The 13220-nt window shown below is 31.3% G+C and overlaps 1 protein-coding gene across 2 annotated transcripts; it reads left to right on the top strand.

Moving 5' to 3' along the window:
* The first annotated feature begins 1852 nt into the window (after positions 1-1852).
* Positions 1853-12560, top strand: LOC148624982 (uncharacterized). 2 transcript variants are annotated; one of them, XM_088568152.1, is made up of 11 exons: positions 1853-1990; positions 2681-3248; positions 3513-3549; positions 3829-3885; positions 4231-4259; positions 7108-7158; positions 9687-9753; positions 10682-11034; positions 11288-11324; positions 11550-11609; positions 11945-12560. In XM_088568152.1, exons 2-11 carry the CDS (start codon positions 2709-2711, stop codon positions 12331-12333), a joined length of 1620 nt encoding a protein of 539 aa, XP_088424278.1. In that variant the 5' UTR covers positions 1853-1990; positions 2681-2708; the 3' UTR covers positions 12334-12560. The 2 variants fall into 2 exon arrangements, with proteins under 2 accessions (XP_088424278.1, XP_088424279.1); XM_088568153.1 differs by lacking the exon at positions 7108-7158.
* Positions 12561-13220: the final 660 nt, after the last annotated feature.

The following is a 13220-nucleotide window of genomic DNA, read 5'->3' as shown; positions in this document are numbered from 1 at the left end:
GTATCACATTTACCATTTTTATATGTAAGCTATCTTGAAAAGATACTATACTTGGAAGGAGGTACTTGGCTTAAGAAAACATTGTATCTCGTCGCTATATTAATATGAAATCTACAGTGACGACATAAACTTTTGGAATGAATGAGTTGTAATAGAATGATAGTCGAATAGTTATGTCTTTAAAAAAGATTTGTATTTATAATCTTAAGTAAACCGAACTACATACAGTTGTTTTCCAAGACTAAGTAAACAAATTATTTTTATTGATAGTAAAAAGAAAGTTACCGTGTCTCCCTATAAATTGTACTATTTGGAGAAAACCCTTTAAAAAAAGATACATGTTTTTCATCCAACAGTAATAAGTCTCAAAAGTAAAATTAGCTGCATCATTTCCTGCACAGGAGAACCAATATTCTTTTGTTTTGCATATTTTAAAATTAAATGCTGATTACTTCCTTAGGACGTTTAATTTATAAGGTGTTTCGTCATTTGTATGCTAAAATGAGATCACAAAATACAGTAATTATGCAATGATCTTTGAACTATTTGTATCAAAACATTTATTTGGTTTGACATGATTTTCTGGTTTTTCAAGTGTGCTTTTTGTTTAACTATACCCAAACTCGACAATTGGTGTGGAAATTTGAATCACCCTGTCGCTTTTCCTAATTTCCGTCCATCCACCAAATTTTGTCGCAACCATCTCGCCTACCATTGGAAGGACTGATTTTACGTTTTAAGAGTGGCTTCATGTAGAAGGGGCAAACGTGGTTAAGCAGTGATGGCTGACCTATGTTATGTTTCGTGTGGCTTTGCCATTTTTCAATGCATGGAATAATAAAGAAAATTTTTTTGTAAACTTTTCTTTTAAGTTTTTCTTTAAAGGAGAGACAAAGCGGATTTTACTGTTTAAAATAGAACATAAATGGTGAAGGCAAAAACAAAACGAACTTTATTTAATCCCAGATAGTGACATTTGTAAACGTCTTAATTAATCCAATCTTTGAATATTTCATTGTGTTAATTTCCACATAGATATAACAAAAGTAATTAATTTATTGATGTAAAACTGAGTGCATACTTAAAGCAAATGACATGAAACTCAGATAAATGTGTTTTTGATAGTCTAGCTCTAGTACATGCTGCATGTATCATATAAATATTTACCCCACTCTCCGTAGGAAGCCACCATGCAAACAATATCTAACAAGATTTACGGTCGTTAACCATATGCACCATCAGAACAGTTTTGTTCTCCATGCCATATCTTCACCTTTTTACCTACCCTGGACGTGAGATTTCTTGAGCAACTCGATGTTTCATAGCTCAGCGTACACAATGAATTATATAAGTTTCCGTCTACACTAATGTGCCACAACAACGATAATTAAAATGATGCTTATAACACTTAATTACTCTTAAAAAGTAATCGAGTAACAGAATAATAATGCGTAGCGTCACACCTGCTATAAAAGAGAAACCAGAATACCCGTTTGTTCATAAACTTAAATACTACATGAATAATACATAAATACAATTTTAAGTCCTGACACGTTTCGGCATTTGTGCATTGAAGTCCGATAGTGAATTGAATTATTTGGAAGAGTTTTATTTAACCTACACCATGTTTTCATTAAAACTGTACTTGAGAAAATAAATTCGACGCATTAAGCATAATTTGTTTTTGTATTGAATAACACATGAACGTATTTTCTTTTTTTTTCAAATGAACACGATTGTTTTCGTAAGATCATAAAACAAATAGTAAAAACTCAATGCTAGATCAATTTGTAAATGAGACTATATCATTTTACCTATATCCACTTGAGTGATAAATATATCTATATCTATATCTATATATATATCTACGTCCGAAGTATGCAATACAGATAATTTAGTATACAAGATACAAAATACGATTCACGGATTGTAAAACACAATAAGGATTTTTTAATGTTATATGTTTCTTGTGGAGGTTGTTTCTGCAAACGTAAGTATATATTTTTACAGAAACCGACATGACAAATAATTTCACTTACACTTTACTGCCATTTTGAAATTATTTATGGCTTTGTACATCGTCTTCTAGTAGAGCTTACTGAAATGTGTGTTTACACTTATCAAAGATTTTTGACAATCTATTTAATATTTTTATAAAGGTAATACACAGGCAAATATTTTTCACGTGAAATTCATGTGAAATTCACATGAAATTAACATGATTTTTATGTGAAATTCACTAAACACGAATTTCATGTGAACATTTCGTGTGAATTTCACGTGAAGGCTCCATTCACCCGAATTTCACGTGAACTCTGTCACTTAGTTTATTTGCTCAATTCAGGTGAAAATCATGTGAAATTCATGTGAAATTCGTGTAGGATGGTGCATTTGTTGAATTTCACCATATATTTTCTTTTTTCTATTATCTCAAATAAGTTAGGAAAAAGCAGAATTAAAGGAAGCAACGAAAAAAGATTTAAAAAAAAACACTAGAAATTTTTTTTTAATTAAAACTCTTCAAGTTCCTCTTTCCTGTACCTTGACTTTTCTTTCAACGTAAGATTTTAATAACTGCACTTACTGCGTGAACTTACCTTTACTTTCGTTTTACAGTTTAAAAGACATAAAAGATTTGAAAAAATACATTTAACAGAACAGTCTTTTATATTTTTTGTAGCTATTGAAGTAACTATAAAATCCAGAAAATGGGATCAAAACCAAAATTTAGAACAATATCAGAATCATCACAAGCTTCTGTGTGCACAAGTTGTGGCGAAGAAGTCGATGACTTCCAGTTATGTCTGGGTGGGAGGAGAATGACAAAACAAAGTGTATCAGAAAGTTTACTTGGTCCAATACAACTTCAGGATTTGCAGATGAAGTACTCAGATATAGTTTTATCCTATCATAAAATGAAAATAAGCTTTATTGTTGTTGTCATACTGAACGGTATTTTATTGGTTTCAATGACAACATGTCTAGCTTTTATTATTCCACACCTTTTTTCAAGTGATAATTCACAAGACGGCAACGATTTTCTGCGGTCGACAACTAAACCTGCCTCATCTTCTAACCAAAAAACACCACGGGGCTTGGGAGTAGTAACTTCCTCTAGAGATCACTTGATACAGTGCGAAATACTGCAGCGTAAGCTAGGGGCAGTGTACATCAATGGTCAAAAAGCCGACACAGTAGCACAAGGAAGAGGGTGTAGTGCCGTTGATTTGCTGGAATCAATTGTACAGGTAATCATTTAAAGAAAATATTGCATTATAAAATATCAGCAAAATACCGAAGCGTCAAAAAGGTAAAATTCAGATACATCAGAATACAAATTCATAAGTATAAGCAATACCTACAAAAACAGTTTTAAAATTCTTATATTTAACATATGTATATTTCAAATATATACTAATCATCATAAGTATAATTTTGCGACATGAACGTTTGACTTTTTTTATTTCCGAAAAAAAAAAAACGTATTCAACACTTTTTAAAAAATATTTCAGCATAACAAGATGTCGCATATGAACACAACCAAGAAAGGTAAGTCCCTTTAAAAATCGATGCATTCAAGAATATTGTATCTAGTTTTATCTACTCGGACGTTAAACCCCAACAATCAATCAATCAATCTATTCCTAGTAAAGACACTTAGTATGATCGTAAATGTATACAATATCTGTTCCTAAACTATCAATATTTCTTGTAAAATACCAATCAATCTATAGAATTATACTGGAATATACAATTTAAACTAAAATCAGAGTGCTTTGGTAAAGGGTATACCTAGTTTTATTGCAGATTTTTTTCCTCAATTTTCAGCTGTTTTTCATTTTACCATACCAAACGCTGTCCTAACGACATGCAATAAAGATTCGAGTAAGTTTTACAAAATATGGAACATATGAACTTATGCAATACTATTTAAAAATAAACCTACAGATATTTGACAATTGTCCAAACGTTCATTATTTTTAACATTGAAACGCCAATTAACTTGTTGCTTGAAAAGAGGGATATCATCACACACTTGGAAGTTCTTTTACATTTATTATAACAAGAATACAAACATTTTCAGGAGAACTCAAACAAATGACACACATCACTGTCTTAAAGCACACATTACGTCTTTTTGTATAATTTTTACACATATACTAGTATGACAAAATATCCTTTGACTGCTTTCAGTTCTATGTATCTAAATCTTAACGTTTCTTTCCACAGGACGACTGAAATGTCTAAAAAACTGGCAGGTAAATATGAACACAACTGATATCGATGTTAGTGACGAGGGTATTATAGTACCGAAAGAAGGTGTTTATTTCATTTTCAATCGAGTTACAATACATGTAAAGGCGACTGAAGAGGCTTCTCTCGGAGACATAGACCATTCATTGCGGTTTAGTGATACAAGAAATAATTTTAAAGATCTGGAGTCAAGTAGAATAGCCTGCAATATGAACAAAAACAAATTTACCCATGTAAGTTATATTGAGAAAGTTGTTCATTTACAAAAGAAAAGTGAGCTTAAAATAGCTATAAAAACTCCTCATAGCCCACAAATTGTATCAGTGGAAAGTAGCAGCTCATTCGGAATGTTTGAGTTATAAAAAAACTTTGCGACATGCTATCTCCAGACAGTCTTGAACAATATCATGAGAAAATTTTATGATTGGCATCTTTAACATATCATTTCGTAATACGCACTATTGTGGTGGCATGCATTATTTAGCATCATAAACCTTATTGTTAAACTTGTACAAATATTTATCGTAAAGAACTTAAGAAGCACTTCATCGTCGAAGTGTGCATAGTTTTTTGACGGGACCTTTATGTGTCTCGTGTCGGGGAGCGCCATTATTGCTGCAAGACTATCACCGGATTATATTAACTTGCAATATTACAGGTATCGATGTCGGATTTGGACATACTTTCCCTGCCGAATCACCTGATGTCATCCCCGATTTATTGTGGGAGTTTATATTTCTAGTGCTTCAGTTTTTTCGTGTGGTCTTAATTTTTCTTTCTTCAGTTTTGTATATTATTCATTTTGTTCGGTTGGTTACATTGTGTATGTAGATCGCCTTTGTTTAATTTCTATTTCCACGTTCAGTTCATGTTTTGTTTTATTTTGTTGTATGTGGAATAACCCACTTGTGACGCCTCGGTATATTTTGCCCATATTAGTCTTTTATGTGCGGTGAAAGAAAAACAAAAGGAATTCATACTTCATGCACTTAGTACATTTTTCTTCCAACATGCATTAGTCCATAAATATACAATAATTTAGTTACTTAAATGATTGTTTTACCTTAATAAATTTTCAAAAAAAAGATAAAAGTGAAAGTCTATAACATATCACTTACAGAAGAAATATCAAGGCACATCATTAAATCTTAGTGACAATTATGAGGGTCGTTCAGTTAAATGGTACATTGCCAAAAATCTAATATTTTAGTTCTCTTATTTTTGTTCATGGTTGTTTCTCAAGACAAACAAATGTTTTTCGTTGAGGTTTAGTTAAAGTATCATTACTTCTCTGAGTGTTTGTTATATCAGATTGAACGAAAATTCTATATTTGGATGGATAATTCTTTTATTGACCCACTGTTATCACTTCTGTTTTTAAGTCAAGGTTAGATAACTTTTGTAAACAAATACATGTATAGGGAAAACCGTAACTCTGATAGTTCTACATAATTAAAATATACACTAATTTTGATTATCTTAGCAAGCACACAGAATGTAACTCGAAATACAGAAATTCTTTTTGCAAGCAGTTGACTGTCGAGAAAATCATACTTCAAATTTTGAAGCTGTGTCGATATATTTAAATTTATGAAAAGATGAAATCAACAGTTCTGCAAATAAAACTATATTACACTAGTTCGTTATGCCTTATGCATGTTGCGGTTCAACTTCCCATGCATGACTTATCAGAGCGAGTTTGTTTACTAAACAACTAGCAATAAATTCCGTGTAGTCAGTCATTCAATATAAAATCCTTAAAAAAAACTTAAAATAAATAATGCACTATGTTCCTTCATCGACAGTAAAAATGCAAACATTTAGCGTTGCAGAAAACTGACCCACAAAAAGGTGTAAAAGGTAGAAAAGTTATGAACTTTACTAGTAGATGCACAAAATAAGTGTATTTTCCTTGCGAAAACTTCTGTATACATAATAGAGGTAATTGTTATAAAAAAAAGTTTTACAATGGTGAAGTTACACTATTTACTACATTTTAAGAGATTTTATCCTGAGTTACGAACTTTAGAAAATTCAGGAAGAAAATTCTTCTTGAACACACACACACACAACAACAACAACAACAACAACAACAAAACTGGTTTAAAGAATTATACCATATAACACCAACCAATTTTAAAAATAAGTCAATAGTATAATAAATAAAATAAAAAGCCGTTTATACAGTAAATGATAAACGTGTCATATGATAACCAAACAAATACAATTCGACCTTTAAGATTAAAGGCACACACATAAAGACAGTTCTTAGAATTGATAGTTATATAGACAATTGGGGCTTGCTACCACTATAGGGTAATCTCAGATTTGGGAGTGCTTCGCTTCAACTTTTTTTCTCAAATAGAATCGAGTATACAGTCATCAATATTTACTGCTCAGCAACTACTTGACAAATGATGAATCTAATGAACAAACGCATGTATCACCATCAAATATGTTTTTTTTTAAATCAACACCATTATTTGAACATTTAAACTCCATATTTCTACAATCGCTTGGACCGAAAGTGAAACAACTACGACCTTGACTTCGCCGGACAAATGCTTCAGTACCATTCTGTGTAAGAATCAGGCCATGGGTGATACATCAATATTCTCAACTTGGTCTTTTTAAACTTTAATTTATTTAATATATCTAATCAAAAAGCATATGTGACTCAAAAAAAGTCAAGTATATGGTAGAAGAAAGAGAAAAGAAATACTATGACACATTAAACAAAACGGTTTTCATGGTGCAGATGGATGCACCGTAATGATCCACGAGTTCATGATGACGACCATTAAACTTCTGTAATGATGTCTTTAATCCTGTAGCTACATATCCCTGTTTCAGGGGCCTAACTGTAAGAAGTCTAGCGCGGTAAAAACAGTCTGCATAGCTACGGTAATTTACTTACGGATCACTTATAGATACTTACAATTTGAATGAATAAAATAAAACATTTGTCATCGGTTCTGAAATTGACAGTTATTCACGTAAAAAACAACTCGTACTCAAATTTCGTCGAATGTTATCTGCGTCTCTACAAAAAGGGTTAAAGTTTACGAAAAATTAATGTTCTGGATGAAGATTGTTGAAAGAAAAGTCTGTGTCAATCAGCAATGATTGACATTAATACTTTATATAGAGTTTCTATCCAAAAGAGCTATTACGTAAGCTTTTATTTCAAATATCTTTTACAGTGAATATATATATACTTGTGCTAATTCTTTCGTTACATAGCATTGTGCCCCCTTTAAGTTGTACTACTCGACTTTGTTGTTTATCTAGAAGGGTCACATAGGTAATATAATTATAAATATAAATGTATGTTCTACATGTTGTAATCGATACGACTCCATGGAAACAAAGTACTAGAATGGCATTTCAAACTACTGATTTGCATTTGAAATTTATAAATTGAATTCGATTGCAAAAGCTTAAGAATTTTTTTCTATGGACCTTGATACTACAATGTTGACATTATGAATGTGTCGTTCAAAATATGAGTAGTGTTTTAATTAAAAAAAATATTAGGTATTACACTATCGTTCCACAAAATTAGCCTTATTGTATTCCACACCCAGATATAACTTTATTTACTTGTATAATCAGGATCTATCTACCTATCTATATATATATATATATATAGAAGGGTCTGGTTTAAATCCAGTACAAATCAAAATTCCAATCTTCTACTGGGACAAATTGAGACATCCCGATTTGTAATGGGGGAGGGGGTCCTGATCCTACTGAATTTTTTGTAGGATCTAGAATCGTACTAGAAATTTAAGTTGGTAGAATCCTGGATTGTCCTGACATTTTAAACTATAAAATTTGTTTGAACACTGAATTCAAACTACATTTACTAATATTTTATTCAATCGAGCTACAATATGTGATCAAGTTAAAACAATAAAAACACAACTTTTTTCAATATTATGAACAATTTTCAGGTTTTCTTAAGGAGCACTTTACTTATTGCAACACTTGGTAAGATTCTGTTAGTGGCATTTAGTTGAAAATATTAGCTTTGCTTTCCGAAACTAACATCTCAGAGTGTTACATTTTCGGTCACAGTTCCAAGTGAATGAAAGTTGACAGGCATTGTTGTTAACTGAGCGATTTCTTTGACATACTTGAATGGGAGATATTTCGGCAAGATCGGTTGGATTAACAGCAGTTAATCCGGAAAAAAATACTGTATCCCCAACTGTAAAATGATATCTTATAACGGATCTTTTATGGTCTTCCATGTTATTACTTTCTATTTAATTATAACAAATTACCACAATTTTAAACTGAATTCAAAGGATTAAAGTCAGGTCACGGGGATTAAGCAATTTGGGATCAATAAAATATCTTTACTACTTTTTTAATAAAAGATGATTAGACAATTATTTTATCATTATATAACCCCAACACACGTCCAGTTTTTTTTCTTTATTTACATGTATTATAACTTTTAATTTATGTACACTCATTTAAGTCAGGACGATCCGGAATCCTCCTAGGGCAAATCGGGAAATCAATCTCAATTTGTCTTAGTAGAAATTAGAATTCTGATTTTGAACTCAAAACTTCATTTGTTTAAATATAATATGGAAACTTTCAGAGCATTGTTATTGGGTAATAATACATTTTTTTTTATTCTCAATGAATTCACTGTTTACATTTAATTTAATAGCCTTAGACTCCAATAGATGGTTTGGGTACTCAACACTTATTCACCACCTTATAATAATTCAAAGTGTAGAAAGAGAAGAGAGTACACTGACACTAGTTATTGGTTATTTGTTACTTCTGTATTCGTTTTCAGCTTTTTTCCGACGCAGTCGGTATAGTTTCGCTTTTTACCCTTTGGCCTTCAAGACGCTCTTCCATGGAAACGCAAGTCACTTGATCACAGTTCTGTTTCCTGATTGGTCAAATACTGATAACTTAGCTGCGTTCGAAAAACTCTACGGAAAATTAAAATTACGTGCCACGTGCTATTTTCCTAAATGAATTGTAGAAAATTATAAGTTAAAAGATCAAATTTTAAAGATAGTACTTGTTTTCTTATACTAACTTAGTTCAGATTATTGGATGTCGATTAAACCTTGTGACATTTTTTATTTTACGCTCATGTCATGGGTTGGAAATTACCTGAATCATAATAACTATTTTTGGAATGCATTAATGATTTCAATTAGCCTAAAATAAAATACAATAACTCAAGATCTTTCAAATTCTTATGATGATAGAATGGCATTTATAACTGTTGTCAATTAAAAAGTCTCATAATACTTTGAATAACCTAAAAACAAAATATTAATAATAGTTCAGGATCTTGGAATTCTTGTTACTTCTTTTCTCCTAGCTCTCCCCAAGTCTTTCATATTAATTGAAAATTCCCAATCATTGTGGAAGTTACGTTTGTATATTTACAGGTATTACTGGGATCTAAAAATAGACTCAACAGGCTGTACATAAATATTAAGGGAAATGTAGAGATTTGTAAGTATATATATACGTAGAACTTTATATGAAAAATTTTCGATTCAGCAAATCATTCGTTTTCGAACAATGAGGAATTTACGAGCAAAATTATCGTTGAATACTTCTTGTTTCAAATATACACCAGACTTTAGTAATAATTGTAATGTTGGTTTTTTTGTTAGTCATATGTAAAGGTAAAGTTTTAGTAGTTTCCTTTTGTTAGTTTTTAACTATTTGACCATTTAGAAATTAATTTCATTATTATCATTTTTTATTAACTATCTAATATCGATATATCTTGACACAGTTTAACTCAAATCAGGTTTAAAAAAATAAACATAAAATGTCTTCCATAACTCATTACTATACGCGCAGCGATTTTAAGATGTGTAGTTAGTGGTACTAGCCGGTCATTCTGGCAAAATAGACAGAAACAACAACTATACTATCACATTTAATTGATGATGAATCGGAAAGAAGTATGGAATAATTTTCACTTTTATCAAACGGTCTGCTATGAAGATTTCGATGTAAATTTGGGTAAAAGAATTTGAGAGATAAATTTAAAAAAAAATTATTTACTGTCCTCGACAATAATCACGCATGGTTGTACTATAGGATAGTACTGTAAAAAGAGATAAATATATAAAAGACTTGTATTTTTGACTCTTTGAGAAGGTATGTTATGTTTCTTGGATCTATTTTAAGATTTAAAGTACTATCCTTCTTTTTCTGTTTTTTGTCTGGGAAAAGAACACCTACGGAGAGCTATTATATAACCCCATTACAATATGTAAATGAAATGTTTTTCTATTCATTTAAAACTTTGAAAACAGGTCAGGCATCTTAGTATCACAGTTGATGAAGTTAACACGGCTGAAGGAAAATTTTGATTATCGATACAAAATGGGGAAACATAAAGGTAGTTATAGTAACGGTTATTCAGTTGCAGAAATGGAACGTAAACAATCGTCAGCAGCACTAATAGTTGACCTAAGTTATGGAAAGGCAGTTATGAAATACAAGAAACTGAGGTTCACGTTCATTTGTATGCTGGTATTAAACGCATTGCTTTTGGTGGTTGTGTCAATATGTTTGATCATCATTGTGCCTAATATAACAGAAGAAAGGAGAAACTCACCACAGACAGACAAGCAGACATCTGAACGTTCATCTCGTGTGAAATGCCTCATGATTCAAAAGAAATTACACAGACTTTACAAGAATGGTCAGATGGTCGATAAAGTCGGTGATAATGATGAATGCTCTATGGAAGATCTACTCGACTCTTTCACGCAGGTAAGTAATGATACAAATAGAATATAGATAAACGTTTTTATTTTAAGAGATGACTTAAAAGTTTCTGCAGTTTTACTAATATGATTTTAGGCTATGTATAGGACGTCGCTGTTACTCCGCCCATATATCTAAATACACTAAGAATTACATTCTTGCAATAATATTTTGTTAGATAAATTGTGTATTCACTTGCCTTTACAAAAGAAATTTTTACTCATTGAAATATCTTCTAAATGTATTGTTGTATTTGTAGCACATAGAGGAGTCAATGAAAAAAGAAAAATCAAATCGTAAGTTTTAACTCTTCCTATACCAACTCGCGCTTATAAAACATTTGTAAAAAAAGACTGACCAGCCTGCGCGTATTTAAGTTTACCTTTTCATTTCTTTGAACATAATTGTTTTATGCAAATAAATTAGATGTAATACTAATAAAAAATATAAAGATCTAAAGTTAAAAATTTAAGTCCACGATCTTTGTACGCCAGCATTATCCAATTGTCATTTCATTTCAGAATCTTCAGCTTTCCATTTGGTGTCAAACAACACACATACAGAAAGATGTAAAGACAGCAGTGAGTTATTTTATGTACACCCTTTAACACCATAAATACATTGTAATGACTATAATCGATGTAGGACTATATCACAATTAGTCAAATAACTTGATTATTTTGGTTATTTTATGTTCTTTGTTGTGTGTGTCTGTTTTCCGTGTAAGATTTTTATCCCTGGATTACATTCGTTTGATATCTAATAGAATCTTGGTTCCCTTGATTACTCTTTCATGCAAAGAATGTAAAACGATTAATACACACTGCACTTTGACAGCAGGTAGCAACATTAACAGCAAAATGGTCCATAAATAGGTAAATATCAATTAATGCAGATTATTATTAATGCTTTTTAGGAACCTTACATTGTTTGAAGAACTGGAAGGTGTCTCTGAACACAACTAGCATCGGTGTCAAAGATGAATCAATAATGGTTTCATCTAGTGGTGCCTACTTTTTATACAGCCGCGTAGTAATTAATGCAGAACTCAACACAAAACTACCTGAAATGGGAGTAATTACGCATTCGATACGATATAGTAACACTGGCCAACGATTCAATGATCTTGAAAGAAACATGATCAAATGTGGAGTAATTCAGAATACGATGAGCCACATCAGTTACATCGAGAAGATACAGTTCTTGGAAAAAGATAGTCAAATTAAGGTTGCACTGAACTACCCACAAGGTGTGAAAATGCAAGACTCTGTAAGCGAAGGAACTTTTGGAATGTTCAAGCTATAGATCAAATTGTTATTATCAAAACACTACAGGTCTTTCATATGTTCAGGTATTTTTTTTTTTTTGCACAAAATACAAAATTCAGAATATTCAACTGTTAACTGATGATGTTAAATTTTAAAAAACACTTGCTACAATGTTCATTAAACTTGATGAATTGTTTGTATATATTGATATACGCTCTCTTTCGATTTTTGTAAATTTTAAATTAAACAACAAAAGAAAAAGAAGATTGTGCCGTTTTTTAATTATTTTTTTTAGCGTTTCGACCTTTTTCATGAAACTTTGTGAGATTGTTTATTTATATTGAGGTAAACTGCCTTTCTATTGTTATGCATTTCTGTTTTTCAGGCCGTTACGAAAAAACGCTTCAACCATTTATCATGAAATTGTTGATTGTTTATTCCTTTGATTTCAGCATCGTTTTATTTATCATAACCAAATGAAAAGTTCAGGTTTGATAAAAATACATCGTCCGTCTGCCTGTTTGTCTGTCCATGAAGCATTTATAAGGGTAATGCAACTTTGGGTATTGCTTTCAGTGTGGACAACAACTTATCCTGTGTCAAACATTCAAGCACCATTGTTCATATTTGCCCCAACTGCTCAGGATTCAACCTCTTCGAGCGTACATCGAGCTTCACTCCTCCAAGTTTATTCTGCTGCATGTAAGGACTTCTGGTAAATAAATAATTTGCAATTGTTTGCATGCCATTTTCGGTAGTATAGTCTTGTTATGCTTGATTGTATATTTTATAGACGGTGTATAAGGAAGAGTTCCTTGTATACACATTAATCAGTTTTTGGATGAATTCTGTTTCTTCCAAGAATCTGAGGTTTCCTACTTTTGATTCTATTAATACTCAAGATTTAAACAATTATAATTTAAA

The sequence above is a fragment of the Perna viridis genome, chromosome 2, assembly GCF_037379345.1.
Source record: "Perna viridis isolate PV_CMFRI_1.1 ecotype Kerala chromosome 2, ASM3737934v1, whole genome shotgun sequence".
Classification (NCBI taxonomy): Eukaryota; Metazoa; Mollusca; class Bivalvia; order Mytilida; family Mytilidae; genus Perna; species Perna viridis.
The sequence above is the reverse complement of the archived record's forward strand: the minus strand, read 5'-3'. Positions and strand labels throughout refer to the sequence as shown.